The sequence below is a fragment of the Corylus avellana genome, chromosome ca5, assembly GCF_901000735.1.
Source record: "Corylus avellana chromosome ca5, CavTom2PMs-1.0".
Lineage (NCBI taxonomy): Eukaryota > Viridiplantae > Streptophyta > Magnoliopsida > Fagales > Betulaceae > Corylus > Corylus avellana.
Window position 1 is genome coordinate 15667596 of NC_081545.1, and position 19444 is coordinate 15687039.

Consider the following 19444-nt stretch of genomic DNA (forward strand, 5'->3'; position numbering starts at 1 on the left):
TTTTTCAAAAATATGATGTGGTTTTTATTTTTTTATTTTTTAATTGCTGGTGTGATGTGTAAGCGAAATTAAGCCTAAACCTTAATTAGCAACTTTGCTCTAAAAGCTCCCCAATACGGCCAGCCACTTAATGTTCTTGGAAATTCGAAATTTGGGCTAAATTGAGACACACTACTAAAAAAAAAGACCTATCTTGGCACATGTTTTTCCAGCACGTGTACGATGCACATAAAAAAAGTGTTGGTAACAAAACAAGCGTTGGTATTTTAATATAAGTGCAGGCAAATAAGCGTCGTCTCCTTAAAATCAAATCTTTTAAAAATTTGCTTTTTAGCCAAATTGAGATTTGAGTCTTATTTTGACCTAACCCCACTTATTAGGCAGCCACCTCTTCCTCCACTCAAAATCTTGAGCGAACTCTTGGTTAATTCTTCAATTCCAACTCAGAAACCTACACTCCGTAAGTATTCTCTCGAATTTCTCTTTGATTTTCTATTTAACACGACTATTGGTTTGTGGAAATCATGATTATTCAATTTATTTAATGGGAGCAAGAATCTTTTATTTTTTTTCCTTAGAAATTTTTGGCAGAATAAAAGCTTTTCTTCGTTCTTATGTGTTAGATCTATTCAAAAAGATCTCTTCTAATAAATTTAAAGAGATTAAAAAACATTAACTAGAAATACAATTTTAAGGAAGTTGGATTGTATAAAAGAAAATTTTCAGGGATCAAAAATTAAAAAACCTTTTTTAATATTTGTTTTTAGAGGTGGGGGCCCCTTGGTTTCGTATGTGCATATGATCAATGCATGCGTTGGTTCGGGACCTAGAGGGGAATTACCGCCCTTCCCTCCAAGTGCATTCATTTTTTTTTAAATTTTTTTTAGGAAATGCTTACAAAGAGGATTCTTATCACTCCTGATTCGAAAGAAAGAAGAAGTAGGTGGGCTCCCCAACAATAAACCCAGAACAAACTAAACAGTGCGATAATAATTATACAAGGTAGGAAGTGGGTTAAACAAGTGATCCGATCCTCTAAACCGCTCAAAGACGTTACAGAAGCAAAAGGGGTACATACTAAGTATGAACCCCCAATTAAAACTAGCAACAACCACTGTAAAGTGATTGATGCTGAAGGGGCACTGTAGTAGTCCGTTGAAGGGACTGTAGTAAAGAGAGGAAACCAACATAAATTCGGTTGCAAAAGTCTCCACAAAAGGATCAACACACCTAAGAGCTAGGAGACAGCAACCCACCAAAAAACACAAGCAACAGAAAACAAAACGAGCTGCAAATCACAAGCAAAATAAAAATACATTAAAAATAAAGAAGACAGCAAAAAAGCCCACTGAAAAGCCGCTTCACCAGAAGGATTGCATATTCATAATTACATAAAAATACCCTTTTGCCACTATAGTTATAGTTTACCGCGAGTTAATTAGGATCCCAAAAGGATTGCACGACCCTTGCATATGAGGCATAAACATATAATATACTTATAGCATAAGCCACAAGGGGATGTTTTTACAGAAAATCATATATCTAATAAAAGTTTTACAGCAACTGTTTTATTATTGTCGTGATAAATTAAAGGCTCGATGACCACACACTTGTTTAAATAGGCTTATCTATTTACTAGCTAGAGTCTTCGATCTGATCACTCCATATTCCTTTCCACCCTATAAATTAATTGCGTTGAGAAAGGAGTCGAGGGTCATGGGACACATGGCATCATGACAGGCATTGGATCTCTTTCAAGAGATCCTAGCCGTGAATTCTAGAATCTAGAATTCCCACTTAATTTCAGGGGATCCTGGTTCAGGGCAACTAGAGGAAATGATCGAAGCTGTTGCTGGATTGATTTGTTCAAGTAAGAAAAATTGACGCGCGGCCACAGTACCGTATGTCACAGGACGAGATTTAAAAATAAAATACAAATAGAGAAATAGTAGAAAAAAAAAAAAAAAAAAAACCTCTTATTTCTTTGATGATCTTTACATTAATGCATGATAATTCCTATTTATAGGAAAAATGTGGTACCCAAGACAATACAAGATAATCAAAACACTAGAATTTGATTACAACCACACCTTGGAAATAACATATATAATGAAAAACCTTTACATTCTTACATCGTAAAAAGCCCACATAATTCTATCATCCTTCCAAGTGACGAGCGTATTGAAGGCAATGTTAGACACAAGAAAGAAAGAGAAAAACAAAAAATAAGGAAGCCAATAACTTGGAAACGGAGCTGTGATTGCTATGGACGTGCCATAGGACATAAAGAGGAGTCCAAAGGATACTACCAGCAGGACACTAGGAAGACTAGGAGGGAGGACTATGACCATTAAGATTAGTGGTATATAAAAGCTTAAACTATTGATAATCACGAGTAGATGGAAAAAGGGTCTGGCCATGATTACTGTCCCTGCGCGGTGTGGGGGTTGACTGACTTCACTACTTGCATTGGTAATGGTATTGAACTGATTATCTTGCCAAAATCCTCCCGGAGGACTGAGTGCTGATTGGTAGGCGATTGTTACAAGCAGTACAGCAACCACCAGCAGCATATTGCGCATGTCGTTTGACATTAGCGTTCTCTGACGAAAGAACCATGTGAATAACTTCTCATTAATTGGGATAGGAGATCTTAAATAATCTGCAAAAGGACCCGTAGAACGAGATGAAGCACTTTTTGCTCCAGCACGGCATAGCATATTCCTCATCTCTTGGTTGTCCACTTGTGTTTGCATATCCACCGCGATGTCCAGAGCAGTAAAACCCTCAAAAATTTCAAAGTTTACACGGGCTCCCAAATCTAATATCCACCTCACGACCTGTACGTGCATAATTAATTATTTCCCATCACTGTAAAATAGTCTACATTATTTAGCCCATCCTCATCCAAAAATTAAAATGGACAAAAATAAAAGCAAATGTTACAAATTAATGAAAGAAAGAACGCAAAATGTCGCTACAAATGCTTATAAATAAAATGAGTTGGAGATAATTTTTAGCATGTTATGGAGATTGAATCCTTACTGCTACTTCTTTGCATATTTCTAGATAAACCTCTATTTTACTACTTCAGTAGAAAACATAGTAGAAAAAACTTGCCTGAGGTTGATTTTTGGATGCTGCAATGTGCAACACAGTGTTACCATTCAAATCTTGAACATTCAGTAACCTCCTCCCCCATGATTTCGCTTCTTCAAACCAGGCACGCCGAAGCCATCCAACAAGGACCTGAAAGGCATCTAACTTGTCATTTTTCAGTGCAACATGCAGGGCAGTCTCCTTTCGACTTGTCACATCTCTAATACATTTGGGGTAGAATTTTAGAAAATTAGCCAAGAGACGGAGGTGGCCTGTTTGAGCTGCATAATGTAAAGGATTCATACCACCCTTTCCTTGTGCACAAACAAGGTCCTTATGAGTTGTAAGTAGCTCGCGCACCAATTGGTCTTGGTTATTATGCATAGCAAGGAGTAAGGGGGTGAAGCCATTTGGGTTAAGCTTCTTAGCAAATGATGGCTTTAACATCATCATCTCCATGGCAAACTCGGTCTGTCCTGCATCTGCAGCTACGTGTAAAGGCGTCTGAACAAATGAAATCTCATCGATCTTGTTCAAAACTTCTGTGTCGATTTCAATCAACGAGTACAAGGCGTCAATGTCTCCTTGCTCGGCAGCATCCCTCAATTTCTGATCCATTCTTAGCTTAGAACTATGATAGTTGTGGGATTAGGATAACGTACCGGAGCCATCTAATTTAACATCCCTCGGAAGACCATACAGCTGGCAGAGTCCAAGCAATGTGATTGGTTTTCCTAATTGGTGGCTGTCACCGTCTAAAGTAAACGCACTTTGCTTGCACTATAGTCATGTCATTGTGAACGCCATAAGGATACATTAATTTCGAAGTAATTTCGAATGGGGACTTTGGTCCGCCAGAGAGAGACACTCGAGTCTTGGTCTTTCTTTTTTGTGTTTTTCCCCAACTTCTAAAAGTAAGTTGCAACATATCATTCAACCGCTAGAATCTCATGATGAATTGTCTCTATCTTTTTTTCTGTTCTTTTATTTTTTTTTCCACAAAAGTAATTAATGAGCCATCTAATTTGAATAATTTGACTTCCTGTACCAAGATGTCACCCACCATTTACTAGTATATGTCTGTTACAAGCTAATTATTCCCGCATCGATTATCTGCAATCTTAATCATGTGATTAATCATGCGATAAATTATTGGATAATCTCTTTTTGAAAACCCATTTTTAAGGATGAGTAATATATTAAGTTTGTATCATATATATTATATCATGAATGAACAACCATGTCATATGGGAACAGATACAGCTTGTCAAATATGGAAAATATAGATACCTAGAGTTTAAACTTGCTTCCCGTGTTCATTTTATAGAATCTGTTCCTTTAAAGACTTCAATACTACCTTAGAAGTTATCTTTTTTGCTGTCATTTTATTGGCAGCGGTAGATGAACCCTTGAAAGAGATCACATTTCCTTCAACCTCTATTGCGGGACTTGATGGATTATTTCACATTATATTTTCTTTTTTTTGACATAGCTCATTTAACTCCTTTGCAGGGTGGGAGATCACTGTTTTAGAGGCTCCAAAAAGGCCTTTTAATTTGAAAGACTATCTTCTTATTGTATCCCGAATAAACAAGAATGGATCATGCCAATGACTTTACAACATCGATCACCAAGAACCTGTCACAAATTAAAAAATATCTAATGATTTACCAAATAAAATCAAAGAGCCTATAAAGACAAATTTCTTATAAATTTTAAAGAAGAAACAAATATAAGAATAAATACAATAATCGAACCTTGGGAAAAGTTATCAAGGAAATTTAGTTGACTTCCCAATATAAGTTTCAATTGATCTTATTATCATTTTATGGGGTTATTAATTGTTACTTCATTCTTGAAATTCATCAAAATAATTTCACCAAAACATTCCTGAGTATATTTCTCTGATGGGGATCGACCAAAAAACTGCTCCACATATATGGTTGGAGAATTTAGTAGTATTTTGCTCTAGCAAACATAATATCAACAGTTTGTACGCTCTTCCTTGCTATTTCCACCGGTATAAAATTTTAGGAAAAAGTACATTAATTTACTCCTTACTAATTGTCAAGCAATTATGTAATTAGTGTCTCCTTTTTGAGTAAAAAATGAAGAAAATATCCCAAATAAAAAATTACTCCCTGCCACATTCTCAAATACGCTCGTTACATTGAAAATTTTCATAAAATTCAAAATTTAATAGTGATTCATCTAAAATTTAATGATGACTTTTAGTACCATGTTAAAAAATATGCACTTAAAATTTTATAAACATGTAAGTGAGAATGTGTGTGGCACTCTCACAATTGAAAGTTGGAGATATATTTTTTATTATAATTCTTTTTTTTTTTGTAAGTTATTTTTTATTATAATCAACACCCCCTATCTTATATTTTGGTTGGACGACCTTGAGTGAGCCAATACGGCCTTGAGTAAATCCAATGTATTGGGCTTAGGGTGTGCAAAATCATCTAGTTGGACCTATGTTAAAAGATTAATGGACCATAACTTTAAAAACCTATATACCAAAAATTTTATTTTTCAAAAATATGATGTGGTTTTTTTTTTTTTTTTTTTCGTTGGAATTGTTGGTGTGATGTGTAAGCCAAATTAAGCCTAAACCTTAATTAGCAACTTTGCTCTAAAAGCGTCTCCAATATGGCTGGCCACTTAATGTTCTTGGAAATTCGAAATTTCGGCCAAATTTGAGACATACTACTTTAAAATTGACCTATCCCGGCACATGTTTTTCCAGCTCGTGTACGATGCACCTAAAAAAAGTGTATGTTTCAAAACAAGCATTGGTATTTTAATATAAGCGTGGGCAAATAAGCGTCGGCTCCTTAAAATCAAATCTTTTAAAAATTTACTTTTTAGCCAAATTGAGATTTGAGTCTTATTTTGACCTAACCCTAATTCTCCAATTTAAAAACCTCACTTATTTGGCGGCCACCTCTTCCTCCATTCAAAATTTTGAGACAGCTCTACAATAATTCTTCCATTCCAGCTCAAAAACCTACACTCCGTAAGTATTGTCTCTCGAATTTCTCTTTGATTTTCTATTTCACTCGACCATATATTTGTTGAAAAATCTTGATTATTCAATTTATTTAATGGGAGCAAGAATCTTTTATTTTTTCCTTAGAAATTTTTGGTATTGATAACATGCTTAATTATTCAAAGTATTAAAACGAAAGGTCTTTCAATCGTTCTCAAGAGGAATTATAGAAACATGCTTTAGTATTTTATGGGAAAGTCATTACAAAAGTACATATATGTGAACATATAAATTACATGTATTACACTTTTTCCGTTGTTCATTTCATAGAATATGTTCATTCAGAGACTTCAATACTATTTTAGAAGCTATCTTTTTTGCTGTCCTTTTATCCGAAGCTATAGCTGAACCCTTGAAAGAGATCTCATTTGCTTCAACCTCTATTGTAGTTGAAGCCATACCCTTGTTAGTTGTTGCCAAACTTGATGGATTCTTTCATATTATATGTTCTTTTTTGACATAGCTCATTTAACTCATTTACAGGATGAGAGATCAATGTTTCAAGAGTAACCAAAGGCTCTAAAAGATGCATTATACTCTCAAAGACTATCTTTTTATTGTATCCTAAATCAACAAGAATGGCTCCTGCCAAAGACTCTACAACATTGCCAAGAACCTGTCACAGATTAGAAAAGATCTAATGATTTATCAAACAAAATCAAAGAAACTGAAGAGGCAAAAATTTCTTATAAAATTTAAAGAATAAACAAGATAATCAAACCTTGAGGAAAGTTGTCTTTGACTTCCACCCAAAAGTTAATTCTGGAGTCCCCAATAGATAGTTCAATTTGCTAGGACTACGCCTAATGAAGCGGATGTTACTAATTCGAATCCCCCTCCCCTCTCTTGTGCGGACATATCAAAAAAAAAGAAAAAAAAAAAAAGAGTTAATTCCAGAGATAACTTTTCAAAATTGATAATAGTTTCGACTACGTGCCTATGGAGTTGTTGTGATGCTATTAAGGATATAAATCCTTAGTGATAAATGTTGATTTGTATTCCCTAAATTAAGGGATTTAGATAATATTTGTTAATCCAATTTAAGGGATATGTTTGTATTTGAAATATTTCAAATCACATATAAAGCTCTATAAATAGAGCGGTGTACTTAGATCATATATCAAGGAAAGATATAGCCTATTAAGGCTTTGATGTGTAGATGTAGGCTATATATCAAACCACCTTAATCTCTATGTTTATTCTATTTTATTTCATTATTATTATCCAGTTTTTATATTTATCATATTATGTGTTTCTATATGGTATCAGAGCAAACAAGTTAACACCAATTGTTAGATCTGAATTGCAATTTTTATTTTCTTTACTTCATTTTTCTCTTCTAATTGTTTTCTCTTTGATTTTAAAATGTATCAGAGAAGAAAACAATTTATGAGGTCCATTGCTTGCATACAAAAAAAAAAAAAAAAAAAAAGAAGCCCTAAAGTTGTAGATGTTTTGGCCCTTGTTGGCCTATTTCAAGCCCATAGTTGGCTCATTCCGGTCACAGTTGCTGATGTTCAAATTCAATCCACAGTCACTGAAGTTCAAGTTTAAGGGTATCCGATCTTTCAATCAGGCGCCATCAACTCCAGCCACTCGATGTTCAACATCAACGATCGCTAACGGACCGTTCATTTTGCGGGGGCATGTTATGGATATAAATCCTTGGTGATAAATGTTGATTTGTATTCCCTAAATTAAGGGATTTAGATAATATTTGTTAACCCGATTTAAGGGATATGTTTATATTTGAAATATTTCAAATCACATGTAAAGCTCTATAAATAGAGCTGTGTACTCAGATCATATATATCAATGAAAGATGTAGGCTATTAAGGCTTTGATGTGTAGATGTAGACTTTATGCCGAACCACCTTAATCTCAGTGTTTATTCTATTTCATTTAATTATTATTATTTAGCTTTTATATTTATCATATTATGTGTTTCTATAGAGGCATCTGATCATACAGTGTAATGTGAAAATCTACCTATATATCCGTAAATAATAAGGCTGCTGTTTCACCGCCCGTGGTAAGAAATGCACCAATTAATTAGTGCTTCAACAAGATCAGCAACTCTTTTACTTTTCAGCTTCCTACTTTCCCTAACATATATTTTTCTTGTATTAGGAAGCAACTCTTCACTTGGTGTATAACTCCTAGATCTGTCTCCAGGAATTATCCACTTTTTAGGATCAAAGCTCTCATTCCGATTAAATCCCTACAATTTGAAGTATGGAACTGAGTCACAGATACAATAAAATATTCAAAGTGGAAAATATCATCACAAGTAAGCAAAAGCAATCTAGAAACATTTATGTCACAAAACGAGCTCAAATTTTGATGCAGATGATGAAATCTTAAGTAGCTAAAGCCCTAAAATATTTTCTGAAAACAAATCCAATAAAAGAATAGTTTGGGCAGAATTATAGGTTAATTCACACCAATATTCAAGATCCTTGAGCAACAGTATTTACACAAACACAAGGAGAGGTTCATAGAAAAAAAAAAAAAAAAAAAAAAAAGGTGCCAACAAGAATGGCATGCAAGCCCATACAAGAAGAAAATAAGCAAAAAATAGAATGGCATGCAATTTTATGCTATCATGTCTGAGAACTTTTGTCCTAGATCAATACATATCAGTGTATACAAGAAGGACTACATACCTTTATGGTTGGAATGACTTCATTTTGCGTGCAATGATCCAAATAAATCTTTTTCAAGTTGACAGCTATAAGCAAAGACTCAAGCCGATGCATGATCGAAGGAACAAATGAGAAGGAATAAAATGTAGAGATTGATATTCGTGACATTATTCTTGAGCAAAGTTCTGGAGGCAATGCAACTGATGTATAACTCGATTCAGACAAAAAAATATATATATTTAAAATATTTAATGTTTACTAATACAGAATAATGATGTTATAGAACAGGAACACGACCAATGATTTTAGAGATGCCCCGAGAATTTCAAACCTTTCTCTTCCTGTTTTCTGCATCTCTGAAGAATACTTCTCCGGTTCAGCAATGATTCTTGATCAAAACAGAGCTTAAGGCCATGCCTGTATTGGAAGGATTCAGATTAATTACAATCGTAATACATTCAAACTAGATGAAAGAACAACATGATATTTTTATTCAACAATTAAGAAACACACCGCTCTTCATAGTACTTCTTGTATGTTATGCTTCTGCCATCCCTGAGCTCCAGAAGTGAGTTTCCATTCAATCCCAAATTTCCAGATGTGCAGTACACATGACCATTGTGAGGGGTATACACCAAAGAATTCAGAAGCATGCAAATGCATACACAACCATCTTTAGTCTGTACACTATGAGCATAGCCATTGGGCAAAGGACAATTCCAGTGATATTCAGAAAACTTTTCACATGAAAAGAGCACAGAAGCAATACATTCCCAATCAATGATCCTCCGATCTTTGCCAGTGGGTGGAAGCAAAAGATAATCCATCTCAATATTATCTCCCGAACAAGCTCCATCCAAAAACCTCTCTAAATTATTCAAATTATTCAAATTATGATCTATAAATTGGTTGTAATCTTTACGTGTATTATGGATTGTTAGGGGTGAACACCAATTTCAAATGCTCAGCGGAATTAATCTACCTCTCTTTGTGCAAATTAAATAGTAACACAATAGCAAAATAATAATCAAACAAATCCACAAGCAAGACACTAAGATTTTTACGTGGAAAACCCTCCAATGCGAAGGTAAAAACCACGAGACCTAGTCCAGTTAAATCTTCCACTATCAACAATAATGAGTTTACAATTGTCTTCCCTAGAGAAATATCTAGAGGTTATCACTACATCAAGAATACATGCATTCTTGGATTAAACATAAATTCATCACCCTAAAGTGGATTCCAACAAGAATAAAGAAAGATCTCATCAAGTAGGTATTAGCAACCAAGCGATTGGAGAGGAATTCCAACGATCGACAACAGTCAATATGTAGCACTCGTTGTCAAGAGCAACACTGTAAAATTGCATCAAGATCGGACGACAAACGAACCTCCAATCTCTGACAGATGTGAATAGGTGAAAACCTTTTTTTTTCTCCTTTTTCTTTTTCTTTCTCTCCCTGCGCCACACTGCTTCTTTTTCTTCTTTTTATTCTTTTTGTCATGTTATATATATATAGCACACAAAGGGTTTGAAACCCTTTGTGTTGCTGCCACGTGGGATGGTCCCCACATAAAGAGGGACCACCCCCAACAAATCTCCTCCTCTCGATTATGTGGGGGGCTCCACCAAGCCCGCCGCGCTTCTGCAAATTTCAAGCTTTTGCATAGGCAACTGTTTTGTCATCATATCTGACCCATTGTCATCAGTATGGATTTTCTTAATCTGTAATAGCTTATCCTCCAGTGCATCACGAATCCAATGACACTTAACATCGATATGTTTCGATCTTGAATGGAAAGTTGAATTCTTACTGAGATGGATGGCACTCTGACTGTCACAGTAAAGTACATACCTCTCTTGCTGTAGACCCAGTTCTTGTAAGAACTTTTTCATCCATAACAATTCTTTGGCCGCTTCAGTGATAGCAATGTACTCTGCCTCTATGGTAGACAAAGCAACATACTTCTGCAATCTGGACTGCCATGACACTGCTCCCCCTGAATAAGTAATCAGGTACCCTGAAGTAGATTTTCTAGAATCAATATCCCCAGCCATATCTGCGTCTGTAAACCCATCAAGCACCTGTTGCCCACTGCCGAAGCACAAACATACTCTCGAAGTACCTCTGAGATACCTGAGAATCCATTTCACAGTTGCCCAATGTTCTTTGACAGGATTAGAAAGAAACCGACTAACAACTCCAACTGCATGAGCGATATCAGGCATCGTACACACCATGGCATACATCAAGCTACCCACGGCTGATGCGTAAGGCACTTTCTTCATTTCATCTTTTTCTTTCTCACTTGTAGGACTTTGCTTTGAACTCAACTTCAAATGCCCTGCAAGTGTAGAGCTCACTGGTTTTGCCTTACTCATGTTGAACCTATCCAATACCTTATCGATATAACTCTCTTGTGATAGCCACAATTTTCCTTTCTTCCTATCGCGAGAGATCTTCATACCAAGGATATGCTTTGCAGGTCCCAAGTCCTTCATAGCAAAGGACTTACTCAATTCTTTCTTTAGTCTGTCAATTTTACTAGTGTCACAACAAACAATCAACATGTCGTCCACATATAGCAAGAGAATAATAAATTCTCCATCAGAGAATTTCTTCACAAACACACAATGATTTGATGTAGTTCTCTCATACCCATGATCAACCATAAAAGAATCAAACTTCTTATACCACTGTCTCGGTGCCTGCTTGAGTCTGTACAAGCTCTTTTTCAACCGACACACTAGGTGTTCTTTGCCTTTAGCTGTGAACCCCTCTGGTTACTCCATATAAATTTCCTCCTCCAAGTCACCATGAAGGAAAGCAGTCTTCACATCAAGCTGTTCGATCTCCAAATTCATTTTGGCGGCCAAACTCAAAACAACTCTGATAGAAGATATCTTTACCACGAGTGAGAAAATTTCATCAAAATCAATGCCCTTCTTTTGACTAAACCCCTTTACAACTAGTCGTGCCTTGTACCTTGGCTATGATCTGTTTGGTTCAATCTTACATTTGAACACCCATTTATTCTTGAGTGCTCTCTTGCCTTTAGGCAGTTCTACCAAATCATATGTGTGATTCTCATGCAAGGATTTCATCTCGTCTTGCATGGCTCCTAACCATTGATTCTTCTAGTCATGTAGCATAACCTCTTGATAACTTTCTAGCTCTCCCCCTTCAGAAAGTAACACATACTCATTAACTGAATATTTTCTGGAAGGCTGTCGGTCTCTAGTAGATCTCCTCAACTGAATCTCAGCGGCTGGTTCTGAAGAAGCTTGCTCTAGATGCTCTTTTGACTCCACACTATCAATTGTAGGCTCACCATTTTCACCAACTGTATCAACCTGTTCTTCTTGTACATCTCCCATCTGTTCATCATGCATCACACAAGGAGGAATAACTAGATCCAAATCAACACGATACTCACTAAGAGACTCTGCCTTTTTTCTGATCCAAGTCTTCAATGATTTGATCTTCAAAGAATACGGCATCTCTGCTTCGTATGATTTTCTTATTAACTGGATCCCACAATCTGTAACCAAACTCCTCGTGCCCATAACCCATGAAGATACATTGCTTGACTTTGCTATCAAGCTTTAACCTCTCATCTCTAGGAATATGGACGAATGCTCTGCAGCCAAACACTCTCAAGTGCTCAAAAGAAACATTTTTCCTTGTCCAAACCCTTTGAGGAATGTCACCATCCAAAGGAACTGAAGGAGAAAGATTTATCAAGTCAACTGCTATCCTCATTGCCTCACCCCAAAAATGTTTAGGCAATTTTGCATGAGAGAGCATACACCTGATTCTCTCACAGATGGTTTTGTTCATTCTCTCTGCTACGCCATTATGCTGTGGAGTCTTGGGTATAATTTTCTCAAGCCTTATGCCATGGCTTTTATAATACTCTTCAAATGGTCCTTTGTATTCACCACCATTGTCTGCACTGACGCATTTTAACTACCTTCCAGTTTCTCTTTCAACCTTCATATGAAAGACTTTGAACACACCCAATACCTAATCTTTGGTTTTCAAAGCAAACACCCATACCTTTCTAGAGTGGTCATCAATAAAAGTTACATAATAAAGTGCACCACCTAGAGTTTTAGTGTTCATAGTGCAGACATCAGTGTGAACTAAATCAAGAATATTAGACTTTCTTGATGAAGAGGATTTTTGAAATGAAACTCTTCTTTGTTTTCCAACAAGACAATGAGTACAGGGCGTTAGTGACGTACCTTTGCTATTATGCAGGAGCTGTTCCTTGGCGAGAATCTGAAGTCCCTTCTCACTCATGTGACCAAGCCTCTTGTGCCATAGCTCAATAGAGTTTTCATTCTCAACAACAATCGCATCTCCCTTGACTAGTCTTCCAGCTGTCTTATAGAGAGTATTGGTCTTCTTTCCCCTGGCTAAGATAAGAAAACCCTTGCTCAGTTTTCACTGTCCAGCTCCAAGGTAATTATGGTAGCCTTCATCATCAAGTTTCCCAATAGAAATCAAGTTGAAGCGCATTTCAGGAACATGTCTGACATCCTTGAGCATCAATTTGCACCCAATGCTGGTTTCTAGCTGTATATCTCTCATGCCCACAACTTTATACTTTGTTTCATTTTTCATCCTAACCCAACCAAAATCGCCACTGGTGTAGGAAGAGAAGAAATCTCTATGTGGAGTAATATGAAAAGATGCTGTTGTATTAACTACCTACGTAGATTCATCACATGCGAGATTAGCATAAGCTTCATCAAAAGCAAATACCACATCACCATCAGATGCAACTGTTGCAGTGTCTTTTTATTCTTGACGTTCTTCATCTTTTCCTTTCAACTGTTCCATTTTAAACTTTCTACAATCTCTTCTTATATGCCCAGGCTTGCTACAATGAAAACATTTTATGTCTGTTTTTGAATAGGACTTTCCTCTTGACTTGTCATGACTGTCATAACTGTGAGGTTTTCTGCTTTTACTTCTTTCCCGCCTTTCTATAACAAGTGCCTCTGAATGAGGAGAAATACCTTGCTCTTTCCTTCTTGCCTTTTCATTGAACATGCTGTCTTTTACCATACCCATAGTTATCACACCATTGGGAGCCGAATTACTGAGTGACACCACCAAGGTTTCCCAACTGTCTGGCAAAGAACTCAACACAAGTAATGCTTGCACCTCATCATCTAGTGTAAGTTTCATGGTAGACAACTCGTTCAACATTCCCTGAAAATTACTCAGATGCTCCGTAACACTATGCTCATCTTTGTACTTCAAATTCGCAAGCCTTCTTATCACAAAGGTTTTGTTTTGAGCTGTGTTTCGTTTATAAAGACTCTCTAACTTCTGCCAAAGACCATAAGCATCAACTTCTTTAGCTATGTGATGAAAGACACTTTGATCAACCCACTGCCTAATATATCCAACGTCTTTCCTATTCAATTTCTTCCAATCATCGTTGGTTACAGCAACTGGTTTGACACCTTTGAACTCAATTGGGTCAAACAATTCCTTGCAATACAAAATATCTTCCATCCTAGTCTTCCAAATTGAATAATTGGAAGCTGTGAGTTTAACCATGCTATTAGATGACTCTTCTATTTAATTCACACAAGAACTCCACACAAACAATGAACCAAAGGCTTTGATACCACTTTGTTAGGGGTGAACACCAATTTCAAGTGTTCAGCAGAATTAATCTACCCCTCTTTATGCAAATTAAATAGTAACACAATAGCAAAATAATAATCAAACAAACCCACAAGCAAGACACCAAGATTTTTACGTGGAAAACCCTCCAATGCGAAGGTAAAAACCACGAAACCTAGTTCAGTTAAATCTTTCACTATCAACAATAATGAGTTTACAATTGTCTTCCCTAGAGAAATATCTAGAGGTTATCACCACATCAAGAATACATGCATTCTTGGATTAAACATAAATTCATCACCCTAAAGTGGATTCCAATAAGAATAAAGAAAGATCTCACCAAGCAGGTATTAACAACCAAGCGATTGGAGAGAAATTCCAACGATCGACACAAGTCAATACGTAGCACTCGTCGTCAGGAGCAACACTCTAAAATTGCATCAAGATCGGACCACAAACGAACCTCCAATCTCTGACGGATGTGAATAGGCGAAAAACTTTTTTTTTCTCCTTTTTCTTTTTCTTTCTCTCCTTGCGCCGCACTGCTTCTTTTTCTTCTTTTTATTCTTTTTGTCCGTTTCCTTCGACCAATTATGAAAGTTTAGCCACGCAAGGCCATGATTAAAACTCAATGGAGAAGTTAGAGAAGAGGGGAGAAGATGCTTCTCTAGTCTGATGATTCCCCCCTCTTTATACACGTTTATGTCCCCTATTAGAAGCCTACAAAATCCCCTAAAAAAATATTCTAAATATTATCCTAAAATAACAATGTCCAAATCTGACTAATTAAGGAAAATATTAAAAATAAAATAAAGTACTAATATAACTAGGAAGGTAGTATTTGCAGCTGGAATTTTCGTGCACCAGATCAAAACTTCCGCAAATAAACCGCGTCAGATCCGCGTATTAGATTTGTATGCTAAGGAACGTTCCAGAACATCAACAGTGTAGATGCAGCAACTTCAAGCCCGATTTCGACCTTGATGCGTTCAGTATCTCTCAAAACTCAAAACATGAAAGTTGTAGAGATTTTTCTTGGTGTTCCATAGCATCTTGAATCATCTCAATCGGAGCTTGGATGAGAGAGTTATGCTCAGATTACAAAGTAATGTTGAAACTTTCCAAAACCGCCCAATTAGCTTTGTTTTGCATTTAATGCCTCCATTTGCATCCTAAATCAAAATAAAAGAATAATAAGTACATTTAGGAACCAAATAAGTATAAAAGATTAAACATTAAAGGAGAAAAATTTAACATTTTGCATTCTCATCAAACACCCCCACCGGATTATATCAGGTTTTATTATTTTTTAAAACAAAATAAATGGAGAGGGTGGCAGAGGGAGGTGGGGCGGTTCGCCGCCACCCCTAGTGGCCGGAGGTGGCCGGATCTCTCTCCCCCAAGCTGTTGGGTAGATCTTGGCCACCCCCAAGCCATTGGGGGTGGATCGCGGCCAACCCCCAGGCCTGCAATCCACCCCCAACAGCCTGGGGGTGGCCGCAAGCCACCCCCAACGGCCTGGGGGTGGCTGGATCTCTCTCCCGCAGGCCGCTAGGGGTGGCCATGATCCCCCCCCAGGCTGCTGGGGGTGGCCACGATTCACCCCCAGCGGCCTGGGGGTGGCCGTATCTCTCTCCCCCAGGCCGTTGGGGTGGATCACGGCCACCCCTAGGCCGCTGGGTGGCGGCGGTAGGGAGAGGCTGGGCGGTGGGTGGAACCGGCAGCGGCAGGGGTGGTGGCTAATGTCTGTGAGGGAGAATTAATCCTATGTTTTGCTAACATACATTTTTTTTACATTTTTCTTAGATTGTTAATGTGTCAAAATCTATGTGGTTTGCACAAAAGCTCCCTTTTGTGCAACGACCACACAGATGCACTCCTCTGCATATGATTCATGCATGCGTTGGTTCGGGAGCTAGGACACTGGGGAATTGGCCCCCTCTCCCTCCTCTGCAAGTGTATTCATAATTACATAAAAATACCCTTTTGCCACTATAGTTATAGTTTACCGCGAGTAAATTAGGATCCCAGAAAGATTGTACGACCCTTGCATATGAGGCATAAACATATAATATACTCATGGTATAAAATCATATAATATACAGTATACTAATAAGCCATAAGGGGATGTTTTTACTGAAAATCATTATATATTCACTCGTAGTTTATTGTTATGTTACTAAAAGTTTTACAGCAGCTGTTTCATTATTGTCAGTGATAAATTAAAGGCTCTATAACCACACACTTGTTTTGGCCTATCTATTTACTGAGACTTGTCGACTCACCCTATATTACTTTTCCACCCTACAAAATTACAAATTGCATGCGTTGAGAAAAGAGTCGATTAGTACCTGTTGAGATATATAGAATAAGTGCCAATTTTTGGCTTTTTTCAAAATTTTTATCAGAGGTATTTTGTCATAATTTGCACAGAATGAGACAATATTTGCAACTCAATAGTAGTTTGTGAGGACATTGGGAAAATTAAAAGTTTAGAATGACATTATAAATTGCTTGATATAGTTGATAGCCTGATATAGAGTTTCCCAAAATTTTATTTATGAGTTTGTACTAATTAATTTGAGAAATATTAGGTGCGACGTCTTCTAGTATTTACTTATGCTTCTATATAAATTAAAGTTCAATTAATGCAATCTCGTGCTTTATCCATATCGTGACATTTCTTGAGCAAAATAAGTCATGTACGTTTAGGAAATTTAGCTCCTTGGTAAGGTGCGATGGTATTGATCAAGCTTAAATTGAAGAAATTCATAATGAAATAGGAAATTATAAATAAATAGTGGAAATAAATAAACAAAATAATAAAACAGACACAATAATTTTACGTGGTTCAATTTATGATCTCTATTCACATATAAAGCTCAAATGGCTACATTATGCTCTTTTGCTTGATTGATGTTACAATACAAATGCTCATATTTATAGAAAAATTGAAATAGATAAATATGGTATTATCAAACCTGATTATAATCACTCTTATACATGATAAATAACATACAATATCAATTTAATATATATTTCATTTCAATGTACTAGGAAATATATTCTCTAACATAAACTACATCGCATGAACTCAAGGATAAAAAAAAAAAATTAAAAAGAAAGGGGGGATATGTAGCTCAAAACATTTTTTCAGCATCAATGAAAGCCCTGAAAATTGATCTTCCATTCTTCCAAATTACGAAGAAAAACGAGGCAATGTTAGACAGAAGAAAGAAAGAGAAAAACAAAAAATAATGAAGCCAATAAAAGGGAAGCGGAGCTGTGATTGATATAGAGATGCCATAGGACAGAAAGAAGAGTCCAAAGGATATGATCAGCAGGTGACTAGGAAGCCCAGGAGGGAGGACTATGATAATCAAGAGTAGCCACGTGTAGAGGGAAAAAGTGTCCGGGCATGGTAACTGTCCCCACCTGGTGTGGGGGTTGACTGACTTCATCACTTGCGCCGGCGGCGGCTGTGATATTGAGCTGATTATTGTTTCCGGGAATATAATTATCTTGCCAAAATCCTCCAGGGGGGCTGAGTATTGCTTGGTAGGCGATTGTTACAAGCAGTACAGCAACCACCAACAGCATATTGCGCATGTCGTTTGACAATAGCGTTTTCCCACATAAGAACCATCTGTATAACTTCTCATTTCTTGTGAGACGAGATCTGAAGTAATCTGCCCAAGAAACAATAGTAGGAAGAGATGAAGCACTTTTTGCTCCGGCACGGCATAGCATATTCCTCATCTCTTGGTTGTCCACCATGTCCAGAGCAGTAAAACCCTCTGAATTCTTGGCGTTTATATTAAAAAAAAGTGTACAAGGCAATAACCACCTTACTATCTGTACAACTTAAGAAGTGCACAATTATTGATCCCATCACTGTTAAATAGTCTACACTATTCAACCCCCTCCCAACCCCCCCAAAAAAATACCAAAATGCTAAAAAGAAAATAAATAGGGACAAATAAAAGCAAACGTAACAGATTAAAGAAAAAAGAACATAGAATGTCTCTACCAAATACTTAATAAAATGAGTTGAAGGTCATTTTTAGCATGTTCATGAGATTGAATCTTAGTGTTACTTCTTTGCATGTTTCAAGATAGACCTCTATTATACGAACTCTATTTTACTTCTTCACTAGAAAACACAGTAGAAAGAACTTGCCTGGAGTTGATTTTTGGATGCTGCAATGTGCAGCACAGTGTTACCATCCACATCCCTCCAAGTCAGCGTCCACCTCTGCCAGTATTCCGCATTTTTAAACCAGGTTCGCTGAAGCCATCCAAACAGGAGCTGAAAAGCAACTAACATGTCGTTTTTCACTGCAACATGCAGAGCAGTCTCACTTTGATTTGTCACAACTTGAATCGACTTGGGGCAGACTCTTAAAATTTTAGCCAATAGATTGAGGTTTCCTGTTTGAGCTGCATAATGTAAAGGATTCATACCACCCCTTCCTTGCGCGCAGACAAGGTCCTTATGATTTTTAAGTAGCTTGAGCACCAATTGGATTTGGTTAGTGTGCATAGCAAGGAGCAAAGGGGTGAAACCGTGAAGCCATTTGGGTTAAGCTTCCTAGCAAATGATGGCTTTAACATCATCATCTCCATCGCAAACTGGGTCTGTCCAGCAGCTGCAGCCACGTGTAATGGGGTGTCAACAAACGGAATCTCATCGATATTGTCCAAAACTTTCGGGTCCCTTGCAATCGACGAGTACAAGCCGTCAACGTTTCCTTGTTCAGAAGCGTCCCTCAAAGTCTGATCCATTCTTAGCCGCGTGTTGTTGTGTGGTGTTTCCGTGCGACGTGAAGTCCTGTTGGTGTTGCTAGACGGGGGCTGTGCTTGGCGCCGCAAGGCAGTGACCTGTGCGTGAGTTGATTTGGAGAAAATGAAAAACCAAAAAAGACTAGGAAGAAGACGAACGTTGAAGATGCTAGGAAGGGTATGGGGAAAAGAAATAAATATCGCACATGCAG

The 19444-nt window shown here is 37.1% G+C and overlaps 3 protein-coding genes across 3 annotated transcripts; all 3 read right to left on the minus strand.

Annotated features, from left to right (window-relative positions):
- Positions 1 to 1237: 1237 nt before the first annotated feature.
- On the minus strand, positions 1238 to 3717 carry LOC132181848 (ankyrin repeat-containing protein BDA1-like). Its single transcript, XM_059595078.1, has 3 exons — positions 3121 to 3717; positions 2427 to 2840; positions 1238 to 1288 (listed from the first exon to the last, which is right to left on the minus strand). The coding sequence occupies exons 1-3, from the start codon at positions 3715 to 3717 to the stop codon at positions 1238 to 1240; spliced, it is 1062 nt and encodes a 353-aa protein (XP_059451061.1).
- Positions 3718 to 17584: 13867 nt separating this feature from the next.
- On the minus strand, positions 17585 to 18347 carry LOC132180242 (uncharacterized). The gene has a single exon (XM_059592990.1). It carries the CDS (start codon positions 18225 to 18227, stop codon positions 17799 to 17801), a length of 429 nt encoding a protein of 142 aa, XP_059448973.1. The 5' UTR covers positions 18228 to 18347; the 3' UTR covers positions 17585 to 17798.
- A 256-nt stretch (positions 18348 to 18603) lies between these two features.
- LOC132181849 (ankyrin repeat-containing protein BDA1-like) lies at positions 18604 to 19235 on the minus strand. Its single transcript, XM_059595079.1, has 2 exons — positions 19017 to 19235; positions 18604 to 18960 (listed from the first exon to the last, which is right to left on the minus strand). Exons 1-2 carry the CDS (start codon positions 19233 to 19235, stop codon positions 18604 to 18606), a joined length of 576 nt encoding a protein of 191 aa, XP_059451062.1.
- Between the last annotated feature and the right edge of the window lie 209 nt (positions 19236 to 19444).